Genomic DNA, 26,925 nt, shown 5'->3' on the forward strand with positions numbered 1-26,925 from the left:
AGACTGATGACCATTGGGCATATCCACCCTGTGAGACTATCACTTTCTCACCCATGCAATGCCTTGATATGAACTTAATTAAAGTAAACTTATTTTACCTTACTTTACTTAATTTAAAGTAAAAAATTAAAATTTTTTATAAAGATTATTTATTTATTTATTATTTGAGAGAGAGAGAGTGAGAGAGAGGGGGCATAAGAAGGGCCAGAGGGAGAAGCAGACTCCCCACCGAGCAGGGAGCCCGATATGGGACTTGATTCTGGGACTCCAGGATCATGATCTGAACCGAAGGCAGTTGTCTAACCAACTGAGCCACCCGGTGTCCCAAAAAATTAAATTTTAATTAATAGCGTATGGGGCACCTGGGTGACTCAATTGGTTAAGGGTCTGACTCTTGATTTTGGCTCAGGTCATGATCTCAGAGTCGTAGGATCGAGCCCTGTGTTGGACTCTGCAATAAGCATGGAGCTTGCTTGAGATTCTCTCGATGCCTTTCCCTCTGCCTAACTTACTCTCTGCTTTTGCACACTCTTGTCTCTAAAAAAAAATAATTTACGTGGTATATTATTGCACAACTGAATAACTCCCCCTGAGAGAGATTTGCAGAGGCCAGGCAGGCAGAATGCATATTGTGCTACCATTCGTTATTCCAATATCCATCTAGGTGAGGAAACAAACCCAGAATGGCTTAGGCTTATGAGAGAAGAAGGTGAGCAAGAGAAGCAATATGAGGAGTTTGTTAGATTGTGGTGTTGGTCTGTATTACTCCCCTGGATTCCCATTACACATTTATATTCCTGGTCATGTTGTGGTGAGTGAAGTATATTTCCCCGTACTTTGACTTTGGACTTGATCTGGTGACTTGCTTTGACCAGTGCTTTGGTAGTGGAGATCATATGAGCAGAACTTTGAAATCTGCTTGCACAACTGGACTTGCTCTTATAAAAAAATTTTCAAGATTTTCCTGTCTTTGACCATAAGAAGCAAAATCCTGGGTAGTCATTGGTCCAAGGAGGAAGAGAGATGTGGAGCAAACCTGAACTCATCTGAAGCTTAGAGGCTACCTTGGCCCAATTCAGACAGGCCTAACCCCAGCACCCCCCCACCCCACTACTGCAGAACTCAGCTGGGTTTTCCGAAATTCACCTTTAGATGTGGTGCTCTTGTATAGTGTGCAACATAAATGCCTGTACGGGTGACCCTGCTGGTCTTGGGAACCAGGTTCTGGGAGTTTCAGGCTGTTTACAGTGGTGAAAATAAAGAGGAGTACAAGAAAACATATTTAAGAACAGAGTATAGAGAAATAGGACATTTTGTTTTGCAGAGGAATTCAACTAAAAACAAGTTGGAAAAAAGAACGCAGAAAAGGCAAAGGGAAGAGAGAAGAAACACAAAATAATGTTTATTTGATGAGGTTTTCAATAAGTACTTCAAGGGTCAGACTTCCTTTATAAGGATTACATGTCAAGAAAATAAATACATATATCTTGAGTGCCTCCTGTGTATATTCTAAAAGTGAATAAGATACTATCTTTATTCTCTCTATAAAGACATCACTCCAATGTAGGAAGTGGTCACTTTTGTTAACCACAGTCTGAACTCTTTACCTGAGAAGCAAACATGTGAGCTATATGGATCGGTTTTTATTAGTTGGAAAGGGCAACGGGCACGGGATATATGAGATTTTTCTAGCATATCGTCATTTGAACTGCCTGCTTTGATTAAAAGATGTACTCAAGATTGTACTCAACTAGAGGGCATTTCCATTTTCAAAGCAACTAGATAACTAAGTAACTTTGGTTTCAGGGAGTGAGACACCACTAACTTTTCCACATTTTGATGCTGTTTGTACATCATGGCCTTGTTCATCTTTTAGCTGCTTCATAGAAATCAACTCATATAGGGCTTTAAACATTTTATTTTGGAAAAAAATTTAGCCTTCCTGAGCAAATGCAAAGATAGTACAGGGAGCTCCATACTTCCTGTCTAGCTTCCCCCAATGCTACTATCTCGCACACCGTCATACAATTATAAGAACTAAGAAATTAACCTTAGGACAGTATCACTAACTAAATTATAGATCTTATTCAGATTTTTCCAGTTTTTCCACCAATATCCCTTTTCTGTTCCAGGATACATTTTAAGATCCTATAATGCGTTGAGTTATCATATCCCCTTAACCTCCTCCATCTGTTTGTGAGTGTTAACATGGGTTGAATTTGTGTGAAATCATTTGTTGAAGCCCTAAATCCCAGCACCTCAAAATATGACTTTATTTAGGGATAGGGTCTTTTTAGAGGTAATGAAGTTAAATCGGGGTCATTAGGATGGGGCTTAATCCCATATGATTATTGCCCTCATAAAGAGAGGAACTGTGAACCCAGATGTGTACAGAGGGAAGATGATATGGAGACAGGAAGAGGTGACCCAGAACAGATCCTTCCCTCACAGCTCTCAGAAGGAATCCATTCTGCTGACACCTTGACTTCTAACTTCTAGCTTGACCTCCAGAACTGTGGAAAAATAACTTTCTGTTGCTTCTCCTAGTTTGTGGTTCTTGGTTATGGCAACCCTAGAAAATACATTCAGTCTTTCCTTATCTTTTGGGGCCTTGACACTTTTGAAGAGTGTTACCTTGTAGAAGATCTCTCAATTTGGATTTCTCTGGTGTTTCCTCATGGTTGGAATAAGGTTATGGAAGTGATGCGTCTTTCTCCTGCATCATGTCAGGGGACATGCAACATTGATACATCCCATTACTGCTGATGATGTTGACCTTGAATCCCCTGGTTAAGGAGGTGTGTATCAGATATCTGCCAATGTCAAGTTACTATTTTTTCCTCTTTTTAGTCAACAAATATTTTAAGGGAAATTCTCTGAGGCTATGAAAGCAACCTATTTCTCTTTACACTTTCACTCACTAACTCAAGCATTCATCTCTTGATCTTGCCTATAATGATTATTACTCTGTGGTGTTTTACTAGTGATTTTCTATTTCTCTCATTTTTCTACATTAACTAGTTCCATTGTTTCCTTCTGCTTTTATTATTTGGAATTATAGTGCAAGGAAGAGTTGTCCCTGCTCCCCTCACTCATTCATTTCTATCAGTATGTGCTCATCTTTACCTTCTTCTTCTTTTTTAATATTTACTTAATTTTTTGGGTTGGGTTCCAATACTTCCATTATTAGTTTTGCTCAAATTGTTCCAGCCCTGGCCATTGGGAGCTATTTCAAGTTGTCTCCTGAGTCTTTTTTCTTCATCCATGGATTTTTTTTTTTTTTTTTTTTGAGTGCTTCCTCATCCTCTGGCACAAGATGTTCTGGACTTATCTAGTATTTTCCCCGCTGAGCCCTTCTCAAGGAACTCTGGCTCCTTTTGTAGGACAATGGTATTCCAAAATGAGCTCCAACTTTTGTTTCAAGATGATAGATGCAGGTATTTTTAAATGTTTTATTATGAAAACTTTAAATGTACACAAAAGTAGAGAGACTAGTATAATAAACTCCCATGGATTCATCATCCAGTTTTCATAATGACTATGTCCATCCTATTTTGTTATTGTTTTCCATTTTTTGCTCGCTGGAGTATTTGAAAATAAATCCCTGCTTCATGGCATATTACCAATAAACGTCCAAGTATCTAATTATCTTGTCTAATGCATAAGGATTTCTTAAAATATTTTATTTATTTATTTGGCAGAGAGATAGAGAGCACAAGTAGGCAGAGCAGCAGGCAGAGGGAGAGGGAGAAGCAGGCTCTCTGCTGAGAAGGGAGCCTGATGTGGGACTTGATCTTAGGACCCTGGAATTATGACCTGAGCCTAAGGCAACTGCTTAACAGACAGAGATACCCAAGGACCCTGTATAAGGTTTTTTCTTTTTTTTTTTTAAGATTTTATTTATTTATTTGACAGACAGAGATCACAAGTAGGCAGAGAGGCAGGCAGATTGAGAGAGAGAGGAGGGAGCAGGCTCCCGCTGAGCAGAGAGCCTGATGTGGGGCTCTATTCCAGGACCCTGGGATCATGACTTGAGCTGAAGGTGGAGGCTTTAACCCACTGAGCCACCCAGGGGCCCCCTGTATAAGGAGTTTTAATGAAGCACACCCACCACATTCTTTTCACACTTAACAAAATTAATAATTCATTCCTCGATATCTAATACTCTACAAATTCCTATTTCCCTATTTCAAAACTGTCCTTTTATACTCGATATATTCAAAACAGGGTCCAAACCAGGTGTGTGTGTAGTGTTTGGACACCATATTTCTTAAGTCTCTTTTAAGAAATAAGATAATAATTAACATTGCTCCTCCTCACCCTCCATGCTTTAAAATAATTGATTCATTAGAGAAAATGAGTCCCTGGTGTTGTGGAATTTCACATTCAGTGTTTGGGTCTCATTTAGCTCATTCTTTCATTCTCTGTATTTGTTGTGGCTAGACCTAGAAGATGGATTAGATTCAGAATCATTGTTTAGGTGAGACTCCTTCATTGGTGGTGTTGGGTACATACTTCATCGCTTCATGAGTATTTCAAGCTAGCTGATCCACCTCTAGTGATACTAAGATGGGTCATTGGGTTCAAGTGTTGTCAGTCTGATCTCTTCATTTTAAGTTCCCCATAAACTTTCCCCTAATAGTTTTAGCATTCACTGATAATTGTTGCCTAAATCCATTATTTCATTAGAGATTGCAAAACAGCAACTTTCTAGTTCTATCATTCCTATGGCATTTATTATTTGGAATTCTACTTTAAATCTTCCCCGCACTACAGCTCCTACAGAAAAGGCAAGATACACGCTTGAGTCTTTCTTTTATTTATCAATCTTCAGATATTCCAATGACGATAAATGAGATTTTTAGTATTATGAAATTCATGGACTTATATATTTGCTGTGTGTCATTCTGTTATAGTCATTTCTTTGTTATGCTTAGATTTCTCCCTCTTAGGCCGATGGGAGCTACTTCAAGTTGGCTCTTTTGTCCTTTGATCCTAATCGACTTTGATAGCTTCCTTTCTTCCTGGTGTATGAGGATGTCCCATGTTCATCTTGTGCATTTTCTGTCCCAGGCTTAGACTTACTAGTTTCTTTAAGTAATCCCCATTCTTTTCAGTAAGGAATAGTGTTTACAGATGACTCTTGAAAACTAAGATCCTTATTGCTCATTGATGTCTTTGCTTCAGGGTCTCGGTGGACAAATCTAGAAAATGCATGTTTATTTTTTAAAAGACAGGTTTATATTAATATTTTCAGTTAAATTACGTTTTCAGAATTTTAGTTTCTTTGAATGTATTCTCTCTCTCTTGAGCTTGAAGTCTCAGTTTCTAATGACATTAACATGATAACATATGCTTTATCTTACAATACTCACTACTGTCACAATTGTGTCAAAATAACATTAACATTATTACTAGAAATAATTAAACTTCAGAATACGGTTTACATTCAGTGGATTTTGACAAGTGTATATAGTCATGTGACTACCACCATACTTAAGATATTTCTGAATATGCAATTGACCATGACCAGACTACATACAGGAATAGAACTCTGACCCAAACCTGTAGCAGTCAGCATGGGAAGCCAACCTAGTAGGTGCAATAACCAGTCCAGGAAGTCAAAGTACTATCTGTTACAATCAGCCTAGGAAGTCAAATAGCCTGGTCCAAGTGGCCTGGACTTGATTAATAATTGACAACTTCCTTAATTTTGGCTCCCACTTTTAACTTAGGACCAATTGGAGAAAGCCAAATATGTGCCTTTAACCAGTCATCTAAGATACCCTGCTTCCAGTTAGCCCACCGGCAGCTTTCCTTGCCAACAGCCTCCGCACAGGACACACCTGCTGCCTTCACTATTTCCCACTTTGTACTGCTGCATGATACTGTATAGCGTGTGTGTGCCACAGTTTATTCCATTCATCCTCTAGTGATGGACGGTCGAACTCTTTGAAATACTTTGTTCTGGTAAACAATGTCACATGCCTGTGCCTGTGTCATTCTGTATCTTTGCTAAATATCTTTGAGATTTTGAGATAGAGTCCTAGGAAAAAAATTAAATTGCTGGGTCAAAGAGTAAATGTATATGTGGTTTTGCAAGATATTGTCAAATTTCTCTCCTATAGGATTCGTACCCTATTGTATTTCTTTTTCTTTTTTTTTTTTAAAGATTTTATTTATTTATTTATTTGACAGAGAGAGAGATCACAAGTAGGCAGAGAGGCAGGCAGAGAGAGAGGAGGAAGCAGGCTCCCTGCGGAGCAGAGAACCCGATGCGGGGCTCGATCCCAGGACCCTGAGATCATGACCTGAGCCGAAGGCAGCGGCTTAATCCACTGAGCCACCCAGGCGCCCCATCCCCTATTGTATTTCTAACAACAATGAGTGAGAGAGCCCGTTTTCCCACTTCCAGTGAAATATTGTTAAAGTTTGGATTTTTGCCCATCTAGTAGGTGAGAAACAGGATCACATTGTAGATTTCAATTAAATTTATCTTACTGGGACACCTGGCTCAGTCGGTTAAGCATCTGCCCTCAACTCAGGTCATGATCTCAGGATCCTGGGATTGAGTACCGAATTGGGATCCTTGTTCAGTGGAGAGCCTTTTTCTCCATCTTCCACTCCCCTTGCTTGTGCTCTGTCTCTCTCTCTGACAAATAAATAAATAAAATATTTTAAAAAATTAAAAAATAAATTTCTCTTATTATGGGCAATGTTAAGCATATTTTCTTTCTTTCTTTCTTTTTTAAAGATTTTATTTATTTATTTGAGAGAGATAGATCACAAGTAGACAGAGAGGCAGACCGAGAGAGAGGAGGAAGCAGGCTCCTGCTGAGCAGAGAGCCTGATGCAGGGCTTGATCCCAGGACCCTGAGAACATGACCTGAGCCAAAGGTGGAGGCTTAACCCACTGAGCCACCCAGGCGCCCCTAAGCATCTTTTTATATGTTTAAGTGTCATTTGCGGTTCTTCTTAATGAAATAAATGTCTGTTCCTGTCATTTCCTAATTTTTTCCTACTTTTTTAGTGAATTGCTAAATTTAGCAAATTTTTAAAGAAGGTTTATTTATTTTAGAGAGAAAGAGAATGGGGGAGGGGCAGAGAGAGAGGGAGAGAGAAACTTAAGCAGACTGTGCACTAAGCAGGGTGCCAGATGTGGGCTTCAATCCCACGACCCTGAGATCATGACCTGAGCCAAAACCAGGAGTCTGACACTAAACCAGCTGAGCCACAAAGGGGCCCAGCATTGTTGATCTTTTTAACCCCTCAAGTTCAGGAGAACTCCATTTGTGAATAATATTAGTATGTTGTTATAATTTGCATTTTTTCTAACTTTGTAATTTGGTATTTGATTATAATATTTTTTCATGTAAAGCCTTCTTATAATTACATAGTCAAATTAATCACCTTTTTGTTCATTATTTCTGGATTTCTGGATAGCAAACAGTTTTTCCAAGTCTCAGTTTATAAAAAAATAAAAAAATTCATTCATGTTTTCTTCTAGAAGACTTCCAGTGGACTAAATGTAGTCCTTTTTTTTAAACAGCTTTATTGAGATACAATTTAAATGCCATACAATTCAGTCATTTAAAGTGTACAATTCAGTGACTTTAGCATGTTACATTATTATTATTTTTTAAATCATGGTAAAATACATATAACATTAAATTTACCTTTTTTACCATTTTGTAAATATAAAATTCAGCAGTATTAAGTGCATCCACAATGTTGTGCAGCCATGACCACCATCTGTTTCAAACTTTTTCTTCATCCCAAACAGAAACTCTGTAACCACTCAGCAACAACTCCCCATTTTGCCTCCTTCCAGCCCCTGATAACCTCTTACCTACTTTCTGGATTTGCCTATTTTAGATATTTCATGTAGGTAGAATCATATACTAGTTGTTCTTTTGTGTCTGATATTTCACTTAGCAGATTTCCAACGTTCATCCATATTGTAGTATCAGAACATCATTGTTTTTTACAGCAAAAAAAAATATTCCACTGTATGCATAGACCACATCTCCATTCATCTGTTTACGGATACTTGGTGTGTTTCCATCTTTTGGCTGTTGTGAGTAATGCTGCAAAGAACATTGGTACTATATGCTGACTAACATTTTATATATATATATATACACACACACACACACACACACACACACACACACATATATAACATTGGTGTGCAAACATCTATTCAAGCCTCCTGCTTTCAAATCCTTTGAGTATACATGTAGGAGTGGAATTGCTGGGTCATTTGGCAATTTATTGTTTAGCTTTTTGAGGAAATATGAAACAGTTTTCTGCAGTGATTGTACCATTATACATTCCCACCAACAACATATAAGGGCTCCAATCCTCCACATCTTGGATAATACTTGTTATTTTCTGGTTTTGTTTCTGCTTTTAAAGCCATCCTAGTAGGTGTGAAGTGGTATATCACTGTGGCTTTAACTTGTATTTCCCTGTGACTGAAGATGTTGAATATCTTTTCTTGAGCTTATTGTTTATCTTCTTTGGAGAAATGTCTCCTTGAGTCATTTTGAATTCAGTTGTTTGTCTTTTTAGGTATATGACTTGAAAATATTTTTCCCCACTCTGTAGGTTTGTTTTTCATCTTCTTGATACTGTCCTTTGATACAAAAGCAGTTTTGATGAAGTCTAATCTATTTTTTCTTTTGTTGCCCATACTTTGGATTTCATAAGACTCTGTTGCCAAATCCAAGGTTCTAAAGGTTTACCACTATATTTTCTCCTAGGAATTTTATGGTGTCAGGGCTTACATTTAAGTCTTTAACCCATTTTAAGTTGATTTTTATATATGGTGTAAGATAGGGGCTTCATTCCTTTACTTGGGGTTATCCAGTTGTCCCAGCCCCATTTGGTGAAGAGATTATTCTTTCCTCTTTGAATGAACTTGGCACCCCTGTCAAAAATCAGTTGATCAGCAGATGTTTGGATTTATTTCTGAACTCTCAATTCTATCCCATTGGTGTATATGGCTAATCTTTATGCCAGTACCACACTGTTTTGATTACTGTAGTTTTGTAGTAAGTTTTGAAACTGGGAGATATGAGTCTTCAGCTTTGTACTTTTGTTTCAAGATTGTTTGGCTGTTCAGACCCCCTTGCAATTCCATATGATTCTGAGGATCGCCTTTTCCAGTTCTGCTAAAAGTGTTTTTGGAATTTTAATAGCGATTGCATTGAATCTGCAGAGTGCTTTGGGTAGTACAGACATCTTGATGATATTAATTCTTCCGATCCATGAACACGGATGTCTTTCCATTTGTTGAGGCCTTTCAAGATACTTCTTGATACTTTTTAGCAGAATACAAAGGTGGGCAAAACCATCCAGCTCCTTCCAAAGTTACTAAGAAACACACAGGGAAAAGTCCCAAATGTTGAATAATTGCATCAAAACAAAATTCACTGCATTCAAAAAGCATCATTTTATTTTCATATAAATAAGAGTCACTGATGAAGGGGAAAAAACAAAATCACAACTATCGATATTTACCTAGGGAACCATTTTCATAGAACACTGATAGAGGAATATGGTATACATCTTCAGAGTGGCAGGGGACACAGGGACAAGCACACTAGATTGAAAGCATAAAAGCATATTCTCATGAGAACCAAGCAATCCTTGTTGTTGGAGGACCAAATGGAATCATCATTAATGTAAGTAGAATCAAAGTTCACAATCTGTAAGTCCTTCTTAAGATACGCATGATTCAGCTTATTTACAGTTCGAGCAAAGGCATATTTAGAAGCACAACTGTACGCTTCCAAGCTGTACACTTTCTTGAAATGCAGATCAAAAAATGGATTGTCCTAGAAGAAAAAGAGAGACATGATTTAGCTGGTAGCCAGGAAAGTAGCTAGATTTCCTGGGGATTCTCTCATATTCTCTTACATATGCTTATTGATCCTAAAGTGTCAGTATCAAACATATTCCTAAAATCTACAAATGAGCTTTCTAAAGCTATCTGGTTTGAACATATTGCTTCTAAAGAGAACAATAGGGGTGCCTGGGTGGCTCAGTGGGTTAAAGCCTCTGCCTTCGGCTCAGGTCATGATCCCAGGGTCCTGGGATCGAGCCCCACATCGGGCTCTCTGCTCAACAGTGAGCCTGCTTTCCCTTCTCTCTCTGCCTGCCTCTCTGCCTACTTGTGATCTCTGTCTGTCAAATAAATAAATAAAATCTTAAAAAAAAAGAACAATAATATGGAAGATTATTTTCAGAAGCCTCTGTGATTTTTCAATTATTCAAATAAAACATGTCTCAAGATGCATAGTTACCAAGTCTTCCCACAGTAGTAAGTTTGAGAGGATAAGTAGGGGTGGAAAAAGAGACTAATCCCCCTTACAGACTTCGGGAAAGGGGAAAAGATTTCTCCTTTCCTTTATTAGGAGATTGGCTCCTTGTGTATTCCAGTGGTAGAAGGGGGTAATATAAGATGGCAAGGTTAGTTTTGCCATGCTACAGACCACCAGCTTGCTGACTTTGAAGTTAATAGCAAGGAATTATCTTTGAAGTTAATAGCTGGGATCATTAAATCATTTGACTGAAACTGTCAAATTACTTAAGACTGCCTCTATTGATTGCTCCTGGCTGCTGCTACACATCTAGAGGAGGTGTTCTGAGAAAAAGTGGACACCGAACCTCATCTAGGTCCTATATGTTAAAATAATCACTGTTGTTACTAAGAGCAGTAACAACAATGCCTTGCAATTATAAAATGCTTTTCCATTACAAAATGCTTCCACATTCATTAACTGTCTAACCCCCAACTCTTTTTGAGGTCAGAGGTTTTTAATTATTTATCTCTGTGTTCCTAGTGCTTATACATGGCCACTACTAAGTTCTCAACAAATGTGTGTTGAACTGATCAGAAGTAGTTCTATAAAAAGACAAGAGGAGTAAATGTTGCCCTAAATGACAAGGAGGTAGAGAGAGACCAAACCAGACTATTAATAATTTGTTACCATGTAGTGTGTAAACATCATACAGAAATAGCTTATGCATTTGCAATTTCTCTTTTAAATAGGAAAATTCTCGTGGGAGGCAGGGAAAGAACATGAGTTTTGAAGTTAGATAACCATTTCAAATCTCTGATGTTACCATGGGCAAAGTACTTACCTGATCTGACCTTCACTTTTCTCCTCATTTTAGAAAAGGTTACTATGACATTTACGTGAGATTAATTATAAAGACTGCATGTGTAGAGTGTAATAAATAATAGCTCTTTTCCCCTCAATCTTCCCCCATAGATTGTGATACTGGTGTAAATGCTACTTTGCTTCCTACCATTAAATTAAAAAAAAAAACAACCCAATGCTTTCAAACAAGATTGTACAAAAGTGATGTGATTTTTAAACACAGTGTTCCCTTGAGCCACACCTTGCAAAAAGTTTCCTGGCTGTCATAATTTCAGCTTGAAAGACACTTCTGCAGGAAATCCCAATAAAAGGAAATCACACCCATTCCATCACCATACTAATCATGCTCTTTATATAGTTTTCTCACCAGAACATTTGTTCCTTATCCTGTAGATAATATCCATTACGCCTTTGAGATACTCAGAGATTACTTTTCTCCTTTAGCCTAATAACTGAAGCCTGAGGAGGCATGCACATGGAATACAAGTACCTCCCTCCCACTCTTTCTCTCTCTTCTCTTGTTCTTTCTTCCCTTAGAATCCTAGAGCTAGAAGGGGATCTCATGGATCACTCAGTGACCTCTTGTTTATGGCTGGGATGATAGTTTCCAGAGAGGTGGAGCCCAGGTCACACATGTAGTTGTTGGTAGAGTCAGGATAAGAACCAAGATCTCAATCAACCCAGCCCAATGTTTTGTTACACCACCCGTCCTCCTGGTATACCACATCACTCTCCAAATCCCCAGTACTTCTGATTTCTGCTTTATAGATTGACTTCAATTTCAATTCCATTTCACTTTAAAGTTGACAACTCTCTGGCTCAAAACTGTTCTATTTAAAGCCATATCGTTGTTGTTGAGAAAAATATAATAAGTGCTGACTTCTGAGGATTCAATTCCAAAAGAGAGGAGACACAGAAATTCCCAGAACATCTGGGATATTTTCATTTCATCCACAGAAAACAAATCTTTGAAAGAAATGCTCTTTGGATATGATAAGGTGTTTTTTGTTTGTTTGTTTTGTTTTGTTTTTTCTGGCAGTTTAGTATTTTAGGTCCTAAAGTTTCAGATGAGAAAATTAGAAATACTCAACTTTTCTTCTGTATCTAGTTCACTATCTTCGACGGGAAAGGGATGATGATCTTCGACGGGAAAGGGATGATGATCTTCGACGGGAAAGGGAAGAACCAACAAGGTTGGGATGGAATCAAGGCCAGGAAGGTAAGGAAAAAATAGACCATAGCGAGCTGTTTCCAGGGAATCTATGTTGACAGCCTTGCTGAATACAACCTTAGGCACTGACCAAGCTTGTAGAAAATAATTACGACACCAGTAATATTTGAGAACTTGAGAGAAAAATAAGAAAAGAAAAATGACCCCAAAAAGAGACAGAGACGGTTAAGTCATGAAACTAGATTAGTGAACTTGACATCGATTTTTTTTAAAATATGTTTTAAATTTATTAAACAGCACAGTAAGAGAGAGTGTGAGAGACAGCATGAGTGGGGGTGGAGGGGGGAGAGGGAGAAGGAGAGAGAGAATCTTAAGTAGGCTCCACACTCAGTGCAGAGCCTGATGCAGGGCTCAATCTCACACCGTGAGATCATAACCTGAGCTGAAATCAAGAGTCAGATGCTTAACCAACTGAGCTACCCAGGAGCCCCTTGATACTGATTTCTGATAAAATTCAATGCAGTATAGAAATTTTGATAAGTACATGGAAGTGTAAAGAAGAAATAATAGTTAAAAAATATGCAATCCTACGGTGCCTGGGTGGCTCAGTGGGTTAAGCCTCTGTCTTCAGCTCTGGTCATGATCTTAGGGTCCTGGGATCCAGCCCCACATTGGGCTCTCTGCACAGCAGGGAGCCTGCTCCCCGCCCCCACCCCCCGCCTGCCTCTCTGCCTACTTGTGATCTCTCTCTCTCTGTCAAATAAATAAATAAAATCTTTTAAAAAATATGTAATCCTGTCACACAGAGGTAATTATTGTTAAAATACTTATTTCTTTCATCCATACATATACATGCATAAATATATATACCTGTATGTATTTTTTTGTAATTGAATTTAAGTTTCAGATTTCAGTTTTCAATAATATGAAGTATTCTAAATATGCAAAATGAGATAATAGTAAAGAAAAATTTTGTATTTGACTAACTTTTAAAAAACTTATTAAAATTTGGCTCAGATGGTTGGGCATCTGCCTTCGGCTCAGGTCATGGTCTCCAGATACTGGGATGAAGTCCCACATTAGGCTCCCCGCTCAGCAAGGAGTCTGCTTCCTCCCTCTCTGTCTGCCTCTCCCCCTACTTGTGCTCTCTCTCTCTCTCTCAGGTGAAAACAAATAAACAAACAAAAACAAACAAAAAAAGCTTATTAAGTGGTGAACAACTGTGTTCTGAGCCATTCTTGTGGAAATATGATTTTTAATGACATGTGACATTCCATCATATTGATATGCAATAATAATTATTTTCTAAGTGTCTGAAACTTTAGGTTGAATATATTATCAGAAAAATGTTATGTGAGTACAGGAAAAAAAAAAAAGCAATGATATCCAGCATGCTTTGGCCAAGAAGTCATGCCAAACATACCAAATTTTTAAATAGGATTGATTCCTAGGTGATGTCAAGATAATAGCAGATAGCATATATTGATTTCAGTAAAGATCATAGGGCAAAATTCAGGCACTCAGACTAGATAATTAAATAAATAAGTAAGTAAGGTAGAATTAAGTGCTTATGTCTGTCCATTTTACCACTGTATCTTCAGAGCCTAGCACAATCTGGTATACCACAAATTCTAAATGAATGAATGAATGAATGAATATATGAACTTGTAGAGATGTTAAACAAGCATTCCGAAGAAGGTAAATTAATAGATTTCTGGGCCAAGTCCAACTCCATCACTGAACAGTTTTGTGACCTTCGGCAAGTCAATTAATCTCTTTGAGTTCCGTTTTCCTCATCTGTAAATTGGAAGTAATAACAGACTCTAATTCTATGGGGTTTTGTGATGATTATATGAAATTACATATAAAAAGAGCTTCATGTGGTTCCTGGCATCTGATAAGAGTTCACTAAATGTGAGATGGTATCAGGGATAGGTATTACAAGTCATGGTAATAGTAACCTAACAATTACCAAGAGGTTACCCAGATGGCATTTAGCTCTGCCTGCTTCATCATTTTTATTATTGATTGGAATCAAGTCCTACATGTTGTGTTCATTGAATCTGCATCATAATACAGTGAATATTTAAAAAAATCAGGTGTTAAAAGATTTGATAGGTGGGACTAATAGGCCAAACTAAGAATATGGTATTCACTAGGATTAAGAACAAATGCACTGCCATGAATAAAACTGGAGGGGATTTTGCTAAGTGAAATAAATCAGGCAGAGAAAGACAATTATAATATGATTTCACTTATATGTGGAACATAAGGAATAGTGTGGAGGACCACAGGGGAAGAGAGAGAAAACTGAATGGGAAGAAATCAGAGAGGGACACAAATCATGAGAGACTCTGGACTCCAGGAAGCAAACTGAGGGTTACAGAAGGAAGGGGTGGGTGGGGGGATGGGATAACCAGGTAATGGGCATTAAGGAGGGCACATGTGTGATAAGCACTGGGTGTTATATGCAACTAATGAATTGTTCAACACTACATCAAAAATTAATGATGTACATATGTTGGCTAATTGAACATAATAATAAAAAAAGAATAAAAAAATTTAAATTGATCCAACAAAACCACCAATACTTATTGAATGCTTACTATCTACAAGGCAGAAGGCTATGATAAGAGATGAAAAGTCATGGTCTCAGTTTTTTTAGGAGGTTTCCATCCAGAAGAGAGAGAGAGTAAGCCAACAATTGCAGTTTGTAGAATTGTGTCTGTAACTTACATGCAAAATGGAATGTGGGTTTTGGGGAAGGAAAACACGAGTAGGACTTTATCCAATGGGGAATCTGGGAATGGGGTGAGAGATGGAGGTGACTGGGCATTTTAAACCTCAAGAATCAGCAGTTAAGTACTGTGGATATATACAGTTAAAGGGGGAATGACCAGAAATAAAGGAGCCAGATCACCAAGAGCCCTAATTTTAATTTTATTCTATGTAAATAGAGGCTATGGCAGATCAGGTTAAATGGTATTTCAGGCACAAAAGACCTGAGGTTTCAGGTAAGTGTTTAATAGAAATAAAGAATTCAGAACAAAGGAAATACAAACTAGTCACACCAATTCTAAACTATTGTATTTAATTCTGAAAAGCTGGAGCATTCCAGGGGAGAGAAAACAGGGTAGGGAGGGTGTTGAAGCAATGTCATCAGAAAGAAATCACAACAAATCTACTACTTCTTAACATTTGTATTGTCCCATCATATTACCTTATTTGATCTTCATATGAAAGTTATTTAAAGAATGAAAGGGGTACATTTAACCTAGAAAAGTGAAAACTTGAGGAAACATTATAACCATCTTCAAATATTGGAAAGCCTGCTATGTGAAAGGATTGGATTTTTCCTAAATCGCTCTGAATGGCAAAACCACGACTGATGGGTAGATGTTAGGAGTGAAGTAGATTTTTGGTTAAACATAGCAGGAAATTTAAAAATAAAGTATGGTGATTCAGAAGTTGAATGGACTTCCTCACATGATAAGGCGTTCCCCATCAGTGGATGAGTTCAAGAGAAGACTGAGAAAATCACGTGTTAAGTGGTCATGTGGAAACATTTGCATATACACCCTCTCCCCCGCTTTCAACTCTAAGGTTGTAGGATTTCCAGGAATTACTGTTTTTTCTGGAGGTTCAAGTGGCTAAGGAACAGCAGTTTGAAGAAGATGAGAAAGGAATCCCCAAAATTTAATGGAGGAACTTGGGGTGGGAGAGGGGGACGGTGGAAGCATCATATGAAGTTTTAGGATTGACTGGTAGGTCATGTTTAACCTGTTAAGAACCCCTTGAGAGGGGCGCCTGGGTGGCTCAGTGGGTTAAAGCCTCTGCTTTCGGCTCAGGTCATGATCTCAGGGTCCTGGGATCGAGCCCCGCATCGGGCTCGCTGCTCAGCAGGAAGCCTGCTTCCTCCTCTCTCTCTCAGCAGGAAGCCTGCTTCCTCCTCTCTCTCCCGATGCTCAGCAGGAAGCCTGCTTCCTCCTCTCTCTCTCAGCAGGAAGCCTGCTTCCTCCTCTCTCTCCGTCTGCCTCTCTGCCTACTTGTGATTTCTGTCTGTCAAATAAATAAATAAAATCTTTAAAAAAAAAAAAGAACCCCTTGAGAAAGATGCTTTTAAATTTAAAGGACAAAAATTCAAACTTCAACTCAGAAAAACGGAACAAAAAAAATCCAGTGGATTATCCCAGCAGAAAAACCCATAGCACTTAAGAACACTATGTCATCTTAACACTTAGTATATGCCAAGAATAATACGAAGTAGGATATTGAACATAAAGATTTCTAGCATATTGATCCCACATCTCCCTTGCAAAACATAACACTTACGGTATCTGCTTCTTTTCCATCAATCATCTGCAGATCGTTCAAAGACCACTTTTTTGTGACTTCATATTTTTCATCTAAACCTATTCTGTAGTGTTTCACCATAATTATTTTTACTTCTTCATTTTTGGTCACTGGAGGGCAGAAAAACATTTAGTTTACATAAACTCTTAGAAGGTAATAAATTATTCATCAAGTTATACTTTTTATACTTTTCAGTATTTATGTATCTCCTTTTCATAGAACCAAGTTCGAGCCCTCATTATATCTGTGCCCCATGGGTGAACCCTGATGTATCTGAACCTTCATGAGTACGCCCCCTAATTTGCTCCATATGTGAACTTACTTTTTGCTACAACTGTGATTACACACTGCCGTGGTACTGTCTGTCAGATGGAGCACTGAGCTATGTGCTTTCAGCTATGAGCTTTGTGGTGGAGAATGGGGTTCGACTCATGGCAGGAAATAAGAGCGTTCGCATAGAGTCAGTGCCAAAGTATTTACCAGAACAAATTGGAATTTTAATTTATGACAATATGAAAAGCGAGGTCAGGAAAGCAAACAGTTCTGCTCACACAGCAATACAGTGTTGAAGAGTGACCATACGAACACTCCGCATGCTTTCTTTTAAAGTCGCTGTGAGATTTTTGATGTAGAAGTGCTTGCATTGCAGCCTGTTTGGTGCTATTTGAGATTTTTCATCTTCTTTAGAATGTCTCCAGATTTTAGCATTCAAAATGTGCCATCAAGACAAAAAGCTTTAGTACTATACCTTGAAAAGCATGCAAAAAAAAAATCATTACTTATTTGATGTGAACAAAATAAGGGAAATAATTTCCTGGACTTAAAATCTTTGGTCTCATCTGAACACATCAGAAGAATCCACATTGGATGTTGGAGCTCCTGGATTGAAAATGATCAATGAATTAATAAAGAAGTATTTGCTGAGTATCTGCTATTTACCTGATAGAGCTATTACAGATGCCAAAAGAGATACAAGTATGAGACATGGTCCCTGCCTTCTAGAAACTATGGGTTTGTTGAAGGGACTATTCTAACATACGTGAGTCTCATGAAATACATAATGATGGTATATAATGGTACATAGGTATATTATAAAGAGGTCGGGGTGGGAATTGAATATCTGAAAGCTTCTTTCAAGATGGATGATGTCACTTCGAGAGTTGCAAACTGGTTCTGTCCCCTAAGAATGAGATTGGAATTTGTCTTTAAGGAACTTTCTTTTGGTTCTGGAAAGTGCTACTTTGGCATATCCTCTTGGTTAAGAAGGTGTAAAGCAATACATGATAATGTAATCATCATGGTAGATAAACAACGTGCAGCAGACAATATATTCAACGGAATCCTGAGGATTGGGATGGTTAAAGAAGGGATTATGGGAAAAATAGAATTTTAGAAAGGATTTAACTCAGTCCTGTTTGGGAAGGCAGGGGTGATATTGGAAACATCTCTAGGTGAAGGACAGCATGAGGAAATGGATGACAATAGAAGCTGAACCTCACCAATAGAATTAGAGCAGGTGGACTGGATAGACTGGTTGGAGAGAGGATCGGGTGGGCAATAGGGTGAACTAGGTTGAGAAGATTGTGAAAATGTTTTGAAAACCTCTGGATTTGAAAAGGGATAGAAACCACTGAGGACTTGTGATCTCTGAATCCTCCCTCTGGTGGAAGGGATGGGATTCTGGTCTGGACAGCGAGGGCTCCAGATTCGGGCCTGGTGAAGGGAGTAATTAACCTCTGAAGGTGCAAGTGAGACTGAAATTAAGGCAACAATTCTCAGTGACTTCAGTCCTTTACAGGAGGGAGTCTGAGCAGGTCGACAAATCCAAGAAGGCTCTCCGTCAGGTATTCAGTGAAAGCTCATACAGTAATACATACTCAATAAGTCTCTTTCCTCCTTGGAAATGGAGCTAGTACAGAGGGGCCGTGTTAAAGGAGTATTTTTCAGGGAGCAGTGAAGCACACGATACATTGGGGAAGAACAGAAAGGCTTAGTGGGTTCTGGCTTTAGACAGTTTGGATCCAAACCATGACACCACTTTGTACAGTGTGGTCTGAGTAAACTATTTCATGTCCAGAGAGATTAAACCTGCATTCAGTCAAGTTGTAAAGCAAGATCAGAGTTCTACAAACTCATGGCATGTAGAGGCTAAAGGTAAAGTATAAAAATGAGGTAGGATAGTGCCTGGTTTTCAGTAAAAGGTAAAGTATTTTATTTTGGTTTAAGAGGCTGTTGTAAACTAGCCACAGGATGTGGGCAGTGTAATAGACGTGGCAGATGTAAGTAAGATTTCAAATGAGGCATTGACAACACTGGATGGAAACCTAAACAGGAGAATACAGACAGTGAGCTGCCTGGGCAGAATAATGAGTTTAGTTTTTGACATTCAGAAAAGGTGTCCATAAGCAATCTCAGAAGAGAAGGAGATGGAAGTTTGTAGTTTAGGGGTGGAGATAGGGGCTTGGGATTTTTCTGTGTGGACAGATTTCCAAGACCAAGTTTAGAGGGAAAAGAGCACAGGAAAGAAGTGAGACAGAGCAGAGAAGAAAAAGGTACCAGTAGAGAGGTCTGAGAAGGTGCCATGGGAAGAGACAAGCCCAATAATGCGATGCTGTGGAAATCAAGAGGACAGAGGATTTAAAAAATTGGAGACCATCCCATGAAGTCACTTTGTTGGGTAAGGCTGAGTTCAGACCTGGCACCGAATCTGACTTGGGAAATATCATTGATTTCTTTCCTGAGGTCAGTTTCTCGGGAATGGTGAGAGCAGAACAATTTGCAGAAGACTCCTTCATGCACGAACTGATACTGAGTACATACTGTGTGCCAGTTCCTGGATTAGGTAGGATTAAATCAAGAAACAGGAGGAGACTAAAGCCTATAATTTAGATCACATTTTCCACGAGTTGGAAGAGGAAGGATCGTGTGTTCTGGGGGATGAAGGGAGTGATTGAAGAGCATGTCCTTGAGACGATCCAGAACTGAAGATTTTAACGAGGTATCAACAAACCGACTCAGAGTCTGTGAGCCTCCAAAAATTGGTGGGTTTCTGCCTCTGTACATTTCTCCAGCTCTAAGAAAGGTCTATTTCCATTGGTCTGGATGTTAGCTTTGGGATTAGAAAGGAAACCGTTAGGATGGCATGTGGAAGTGGAGGCAGAATTGATGTTCATGGGCTTAATAAAGACAAGATCTTGGAGACAGTTCCTTCCATCAGGAGGCAGCTGTGTCTGCTCAGGCGAAGCCTCTACCTCAGGAAAAAGGACAATGTTCTTGTTCTGGCTTGCTGTCTCACTCGCTACTTAGGGTGTGGGAGAGGATGGGTCTGGGGGGAAATAACTGAATAGTATGTGAAAATGTAATTTGAAGTGAATTCCACTGCCTCATCTACATGTTCTGATAGTTGGCTGATTGCCTGTAGGCTCAATAATTCATTTCATTAATTTGATAAATATTTGAGTTCCCCTTTTGTATAAGGCCCTGTGGCAGGCATGAAAATAATGAATTCCCATAAGGCACCATTCTTGCTCTCACAGAGCTCAGGAAGCTCTGAAAGAACACCGGTGATCACAGTACCATGAATGAGGGAAGCACAGACAGGGTAACAGAGGAGAATGAAGAAGGGACATTTTTGCCCGACTGGTGGGGTTAGGGAGATCTTCTTGAAGAGGGTCATCTGAGTTATAAAGGGCAGTGGGAGTTGGCAGAATAAAGAAAGGAGTAGAGGGACTTCTGGAACAGCATGCGTACAAAAGCGTGAAGTACTTGACCCTTTTGAGTCATGATAGATATTTGGTATTGTTGGCATGAAGTGTGAGGGTGGGTAGGTGGTAGGAACCAAGGAAGGCAGGAGGTAGTTCTTCAAGGGTCTGGAATGCTAGGCTTAGGAGTTGAAATGCTATCCGAAAAGCTCTATGTGTATGGAGGAGTCTTGGGAGAAGGGTTGTTGCTGAAGGATTTTAAATGATAGGCTGAGCTTTAAATTCTAGAAAGTTTTCTTGAGCAGTTCTATAAAGGATGGAAAGAGACATTAAGGAGATAGGACCTACCAGTTATCAAGTTTTCTCAAGTTTTCTTACGTTAATGGTTACTGTCTCACATTAATGGTTACTGTCTCACTAACACCAAATTAAGAAAACAAGCGCGCGCGTGCACACACACACACACACACACACACACAGAAAACAAAAAACAAAACAAGCACACTTTAAAAGCCAACCATTGGGACGCCTGGGTGGCTCAGTTGGTTGGGCTGCTGCCTTCGGCTCAGGTCATGATCCCGGCGTCCTGGGATCGAGTCCCATATCAGGCTCCTTACTCGGCGGGGAGCCTGCTTCTCCCTCTGCCTCTGTCTGCCTCTCTGCCTACTTGTGATCTCTCTCTCTCTAACAAATGAATAAATAAAATCTTTAAAAAATAATAATAAAATAAAATAAAATAAAAGCCAACCATTGAGGCAATGATGCAGCACAGACACAGTGCAGACTCTTCAATTTGGCAAAAGTAGCCTCCTCTGGAGTCAAGGAGGCTCCAAGTATTGTCTTTAGCCAAGAGTCAAAGAAGTCTACTCATGCTGGAGCGGACCCAATCCCTAATTTCCATGCTTGGGATCTGCTTACAGCTGAAATTAAACGGCCATATCCACATTAATGCAGTGGCAAAGTGGAAACTTACCACATTGTTTTAAAACAGAAATGTGTTTATATAGTCCACGTGTTAGAGAGTTGGTTTCAGTGACGTCAGAAGGTGTCATTATACAACTATGACTTAGTGAGTCATATCTATAGACTCAGGGAACTTCAAAATAAACTGCTCCAATATTAATAGTTTAGTTAGCATTTTCAGAATTATGAACTTAATGTCACACCAAACATTTATTTTCACTTTTAATTACAAAAGAAATATTCATTAATAACTGTCTCTATTACCATAATAAAACAGTCACTGTAATTCTTAAGACTAAATGGAAAGAAGGTTGGCTAATTGAACCAATACAATTTTGCAGAGTAGAGGAAAAAATAGCTCACAAATAAGTCATACAGAAATGTTTTAAATAAACAAATGGATGCTATTTTACAATCCTAGTGTTACATAATTGTTTCCATCATTGAAATTAAATAATAAAAATAAATTTTATAAAAACACCACAAGATATCAAAGATAGGAAGTTTCAGTGAAAATGTTTCAATGTATCAATGATGTCTTGGGGTCATTGAGAATGCTATTATTGATTTCATTTAAAAAGCAATTTCAAATCATTTTTTTCTAGAAATATTTTTATAAAATAATTTTGGGGGCTTACTGAGCACTATAGATTGAATGTTTCTGTCCTCCCAAAATTCATTTTTGAAATCCTAACCCCCATGGTGACGTATTAGGAGGTGGAGACATTGGGAGGTGATATGGCATTAGTACCTTTATGAAAAGACTCCAGAGAAATCCCTTGCCCTTTCTACCATGTAAGGTTACAGGAAGATGATGGTCTCTGAGGAAGTGGTCTTCACCAGACACTGAGTCTACTGATGGCATGATCTTGGACTTCCCAGTTTCCAAAACTGAGAAATAATATTTGTTGTTTATAAGGCACCCAGTCTCTAATATTTTATTTTTCTTGTTAATTTATTCTTATTTAACACTCTTATTGTTACCATTCTTATTGCAAATGGTTTGACAAAATTGTCAGATTCCCTGGTTCACAGAGAAATTCTGTTCTGACATTAAAATATAATATGTATGGATAATTTATACATACGGTTTGCCTAATTCTAGACAATGTCATTTATTTTAAAATTAACATTTATAAGTGAAAAATGTTTTTCTAAATAGATGAGAATACTTAAAATAATCTTTTTCTGAATATGTATATAATTTATATTTATAAAATTTATACTGTATTTCAATTTTCATTATATATTAAGTATAATACTTATGTATGTTTTATGTCTATTTTATTCTATTATAAATGTTTATAGTATATACTATTTACACAAATATATTTCAGCATGTTTTCACAGTAAATATATTTTTCTGTGCATTTAAAAAATATAACCCTACTTTCTATTTTATTTATTTGGAACATAATTTATCATGTTTGTTTTTCTCCTAGTTAGGCTTTTACAGGAGAAAACTATGTGCAAATGTAGGTGTCACTATTTTCATTTTAGAGATACCAACACTGAGGCCAGAGAGGTTAATTATTTGCCCCAAATTTCACAGCTGGCAGGTGGACAAAGTAGAGTCGGGTTTTATACCAGACCTGTCTGATTGCAAGCATCCCAGGGTCCATTCTACCATGCCTTGCTACTTCCTATTCGGTTATGGTGAATGCTGCATATACTATTTCAAGCCCTTCAGAATTTCTTTAATTCATTTGCACTCATCATTGCACAAGTGACTTATACCTTTCTAGTGCCCGCATAAAGTAGGGCTCCTTTGTCTTCTGTAAGAACATTCTGCTTTTAGCTGACAGGGATAACGATGCTCTAGGCTAGGGGAAGCTAATCTTAAGGAGAAATGACCATGCAAACTCTGAGTTGGAAGGAGACTGAGGTGCCAGGAAATCCTCAATGTAAATCCTAGCAAAATATGGAGGAGATTAGGTTTTTGGCATCTGATTCTTGACATGAATCAGGTGAAGTATCAAGATAACAGTACATCCTGGAGTGCCTGGGTGGCTCAGTGGGTTAAAGCCTCTGCCTTCGGCTCGGGTCATGGTCCCAAGGTCCTGGGATCGAGCCCCGCAAGCCTGCTTCCCCCTTTCTCTCTGCCTGCTTCTCTGCCTACTTGTGATCTCTGTCTGTCAAATAAATAAGTAAATAAATAAATAAATCTTAAAAAAAAAAAAAGATAACAGTACATCCCAATCATCTGGTTGTGAGACCTCTGCAAAAGACAGATTCTGATTAGATAAGTAGAAAATGTAACTTATCTAAACATTTCTTCTTTAGTTTGAAAAATGTCTGGTGGAGTTCAGTTAGTCTTGTCTTCAGTTCTTACAAATTTAGAACTGCTAGACTGTAGGATATAAAGAGAAAATTATAACTATGAGCCTCTATTCTGTGAAGGTGGCCAACATTCAAAATTTGGAGTTACTTGCCTCAATAACTGTGATATGACCTGTTTGATTCACATCATTAGAAATCTTCTGAGTAAAGCATGATCAAAGATTAAAGACCATCAATCATCACACTGACTTCATTTTCAATTACCATTCTGCCTGAATGTATTTGAAAGGGTCATAAAGAGATGTTACATTTAGTCAAAGTGCTCTCAAACTAATGGATACAATATAGAGAAGAGCTATGAAAAATTGGGAATAATTATGACTTACAAAGTTAACTTTTATCTGAAATATCACAATCTTGCTTTCTCTTCACATCTGAGAAGACCTTGTTCTGTTTTGTTGTTGTTTTTTTGGTTCTTTTTTCCTTCCTTACTTCTTACAGAAGAGAATCCTTGAATTTTACTAATGAAAGTCATCATCTACACTACTTGGTCATTTTCCAGAGGAGAAAATTGAACCCTAAAGAGGTTGTCTTCACACGTTATGAATGTTAACCTCTTGACCTTCTGATCCTTGTTAAAAGGATTCAGGTCATTTATGAAAAAAGATAGCAGATAACCCCAGTCCATAGCATCTTCCTTAGAACTTAAGAACAACAGAAAAAAAGACATTATTCATTTCTGAAGGTTTAATTTTTTTTTTTTCATGTCAGATAGGACAAGTTTAGTTATTTATATGATTAGAGAGAAGAATTAAATTATATTTGGTAAGTTAGATATATGTATTGTTCAGATTATTTTATTTTTATAAGTTTTCTTTAAAAATATTTATATACTGTTACATGATAAGTAATCAACTTTATAAAGAGGATCATCATAGGAATAAAATGATTAAATATTAATGTTGGAATAAACATCTTCTTTAATATATTAAGTCAAAATACTAAAAAATACAGTAATTTTGTGGTTAAGATACAATATATTTTCTAAAATTATTTCATTTGAATTTTTTCCACAATTTGATTTCTTTTTCCTGGCCAATTAAGTTTTTTACCTTGCTGATATGCCAAGACCTCTTACTCTGTATTTATATAGCAACACATGCTAGATAAAGTGTTAGATAAATATTAATAAGACTATTATTGAGTAAATATTGTTCTTATTAAGAATGATAGAATTTTTAAAAATTCTTAGCACTTCATTGAAAGCTGTTCTACTTTCCCTGTAGTACTCCAACTTGACAACTTTAGAGAGTCCTTCTGAGGCAATTATCAGAAAGAGAATTATACGTTGTTTTCTGAAAATGCTGAGGTGTGCCTTAAAAAAGAAAATCCACAATGAATACTTAGCGTTTCTGAGCTCTTTCCTCCTAAGCTCCTCAGAAGTAGTAAAAGGCATGGGTTGGGAAAAGGGAATGCTATATACTAAATTCAATAATGGCACAAACATTTCCGCCTTAACTCACAAATATGGCAGGTTAGACAAATCATAATTAAGCGCAAAAGCCTATTCCCACGTATGGACAGTTTTTGTGAATTTTAAGAATATGAGGGAAAATCTGTATTTTAGTTAAGTAGTTTAGAGAGCAGAACCTTATCCTTAAAGTTCCATCTTCATGAACTAATTTCTACAATTAAAGTATTGTTTCTGTGAGCACACTTCCTAGAAGAGAAATAATTTTTAGAGGATCATTTCTCTTTTCAAAATAAGCCCCCAGGAAATCTAAAAAAGCCCTTAGAAGAAAATCTAAGGTCTTTTTTTCTCCTTTCTGGCTCCTGAAAAAGGAGCACCTCCTAGTTGTCCAGGCTGGTTGGAAATAGAGCTGTATAACTCAATTCTCCAGTGCATTAAAAAATATACAGAAAGCTCTCTGTTGAATTTTTTAAAATGAGCTCTTACACGTTAAGACTGCATACCATGCAAGTAAAATTAAATAAAAGATTGGAGACAAAATAATCCAAGCAGGAAAATACATACCTGGCTTCATTCTGAACGATCAACCAAGATATTTCTTACTACGATACTATTTTTCTGTCTTCCATTTTAGCACTGAAAATAAAATCTTGTGGTATCCAAATTCCTAAACTTGGCAGGGTTAAGCTCTTATCACCAGAAGATACACGTGCTGTTCTAGCGGAAAACAAATGCAAACCTGTCCTTTCACCACCCACGCCTCTGGGAGGTATTTACATTTCGAAGTGATAAGAGAAAGAACAGATTACCTGACACGCAGAGGTAATACCTGTCCTGGACCGAGAACTCGATTTCAATAAACTCGTACAGATGCTGCGAGAGTGGCTTAAACAGTTTCTTCTCCAAGTCCTCCTTTACCAATGATGACATTTCCTCCAAGTCCACTTGGCCTGATGTCTTGGCTCAAGATCACCCTCGCTCGCCTTTTGCTCCCTAGATTTCTTGCTGGGGTTCGCGCCTCCCAGCCCTCGCTCCCTTTAACTTCTCATTCGCAGCCGGCCCCCGGCTCCGCAGAGCGGTCAGCGCGCGCGGTCAGACCCCTCACTGCGCTGCGTGCCCAGTGGCTGCGGCCAAAAAGGCGGCGGCAACACCCGCCCCACCGTCACTCCTCAGCATCCAGGCTCAAGCAGGCTGCTCTCTGGAGCTCTCCTGTGGTTTGCTGATGGGGAACACAATTCTGAACACCGGCAGCTCTACTTGTGGAGTCCCTGGGTTATTCTAGTCTATAGCCTTTTCCCTTTCGCGCCGCTCTGCAGAGGAAGACCACTGCTTCGGCTTGATTCCATTACATAAATCAGCTGTCTGGTTCTATTGATTGGGATCATCTTCCATTAAGAACTTCGCTATCATTGGCCGGAGACAGCTCGCTCGTGACACTTCCAACAAGTCTCTTGCCCTCCTTCTTTCCCCTCATCAGACCTTTGCTTCTGTGAAAGCCAGCACCAATTCCTGGGTCCGAATTATTGTTTAAATGGGCTCCCTTTGATGTTGTTTCTGCTCCTACTCACAAAGAAAAAATGTAGTAGGTCTCTACCAGGGCAAATCTTGCTATTTGTTTCTTGGGAGGGTGAGTCTTCTATCCCCAAGGAGTTTATAATCTGATAGAGAGGAGTACACCATAATAATTAGCGTGAGTGTTTGAAAGTGATACATGGCGCAAAAGAAAACGGAAAGAACGGAGAAGATATTTGAACCTGAAAAGTACCAGAGGAAGTGCTGTAGGAGAAGGTTTCTCTGGAGCTTGAAGAATGAGTG

The 26,925-nt window shown here is 38.3% G+C and overlaps 1 protein-coding gene across 1 annotated transcript; it reads right to left on the reverse strand.

The window, feature by feature from the left end:
• Positions 1-9,575: 9,575 nt before the first annotated feature.
• On the reverse strand, positions 9,576-26,040 carry EXOC1L (exocyst complex component 1 like). The gene is made up of 3 exons (XM_045989615.1): positions 25,920-26,040; positions 16,675-16,805; positions 9,576-9,842 (listed from the first exon to the last, which is right to left on the reverse strand). Exons 1-3 carry the CDS (start codon positions 26,038-26,040, stop codon positions 9,576-9,578), a joined length of 519 nt encoding a protein of 172 aa, XP_045845571.1.
• Between the last annotated feature and the right edge of the window lie 885 nt (positions 26,041-26,925).

The sequence above is a fragment of the Meles meles genome, chromosome 2 (genome assembly GCF_922984935.1).
Source record: "Meles meles chromosome 2, mMelMel3.1 paternal haplotype, whole genome shotgun sequence".
NCBI lineage: Eukaryota > Metazoa > Chordata > Mammalia > Carnivora > Mustelidae > Meles > Meles meles.

Coding starts and splice junctions, on each gene's coding strand:
- EXOC1L (XM_045989615.1), bottom strand. CDS start 26,040: ATGTCATCATTGGTAAAGGAGGACTTGGAGAAGAAACTGTTTAAGCCA. Junction 16,806..25,919: donor GTATTACCTCTGCGTGTCAG/GTAATCTGTTCT, acceptor TCTGCCCTCCAG/TGACCAAAAATGAAGAAGTA. Junction 9,843..16,674: donor ATGGAAAAGAAGCAGATACC/GTAAGTGTTATG, acceptor TTTTTCTTCTAG/GACAATCCATTTTTTGATCT.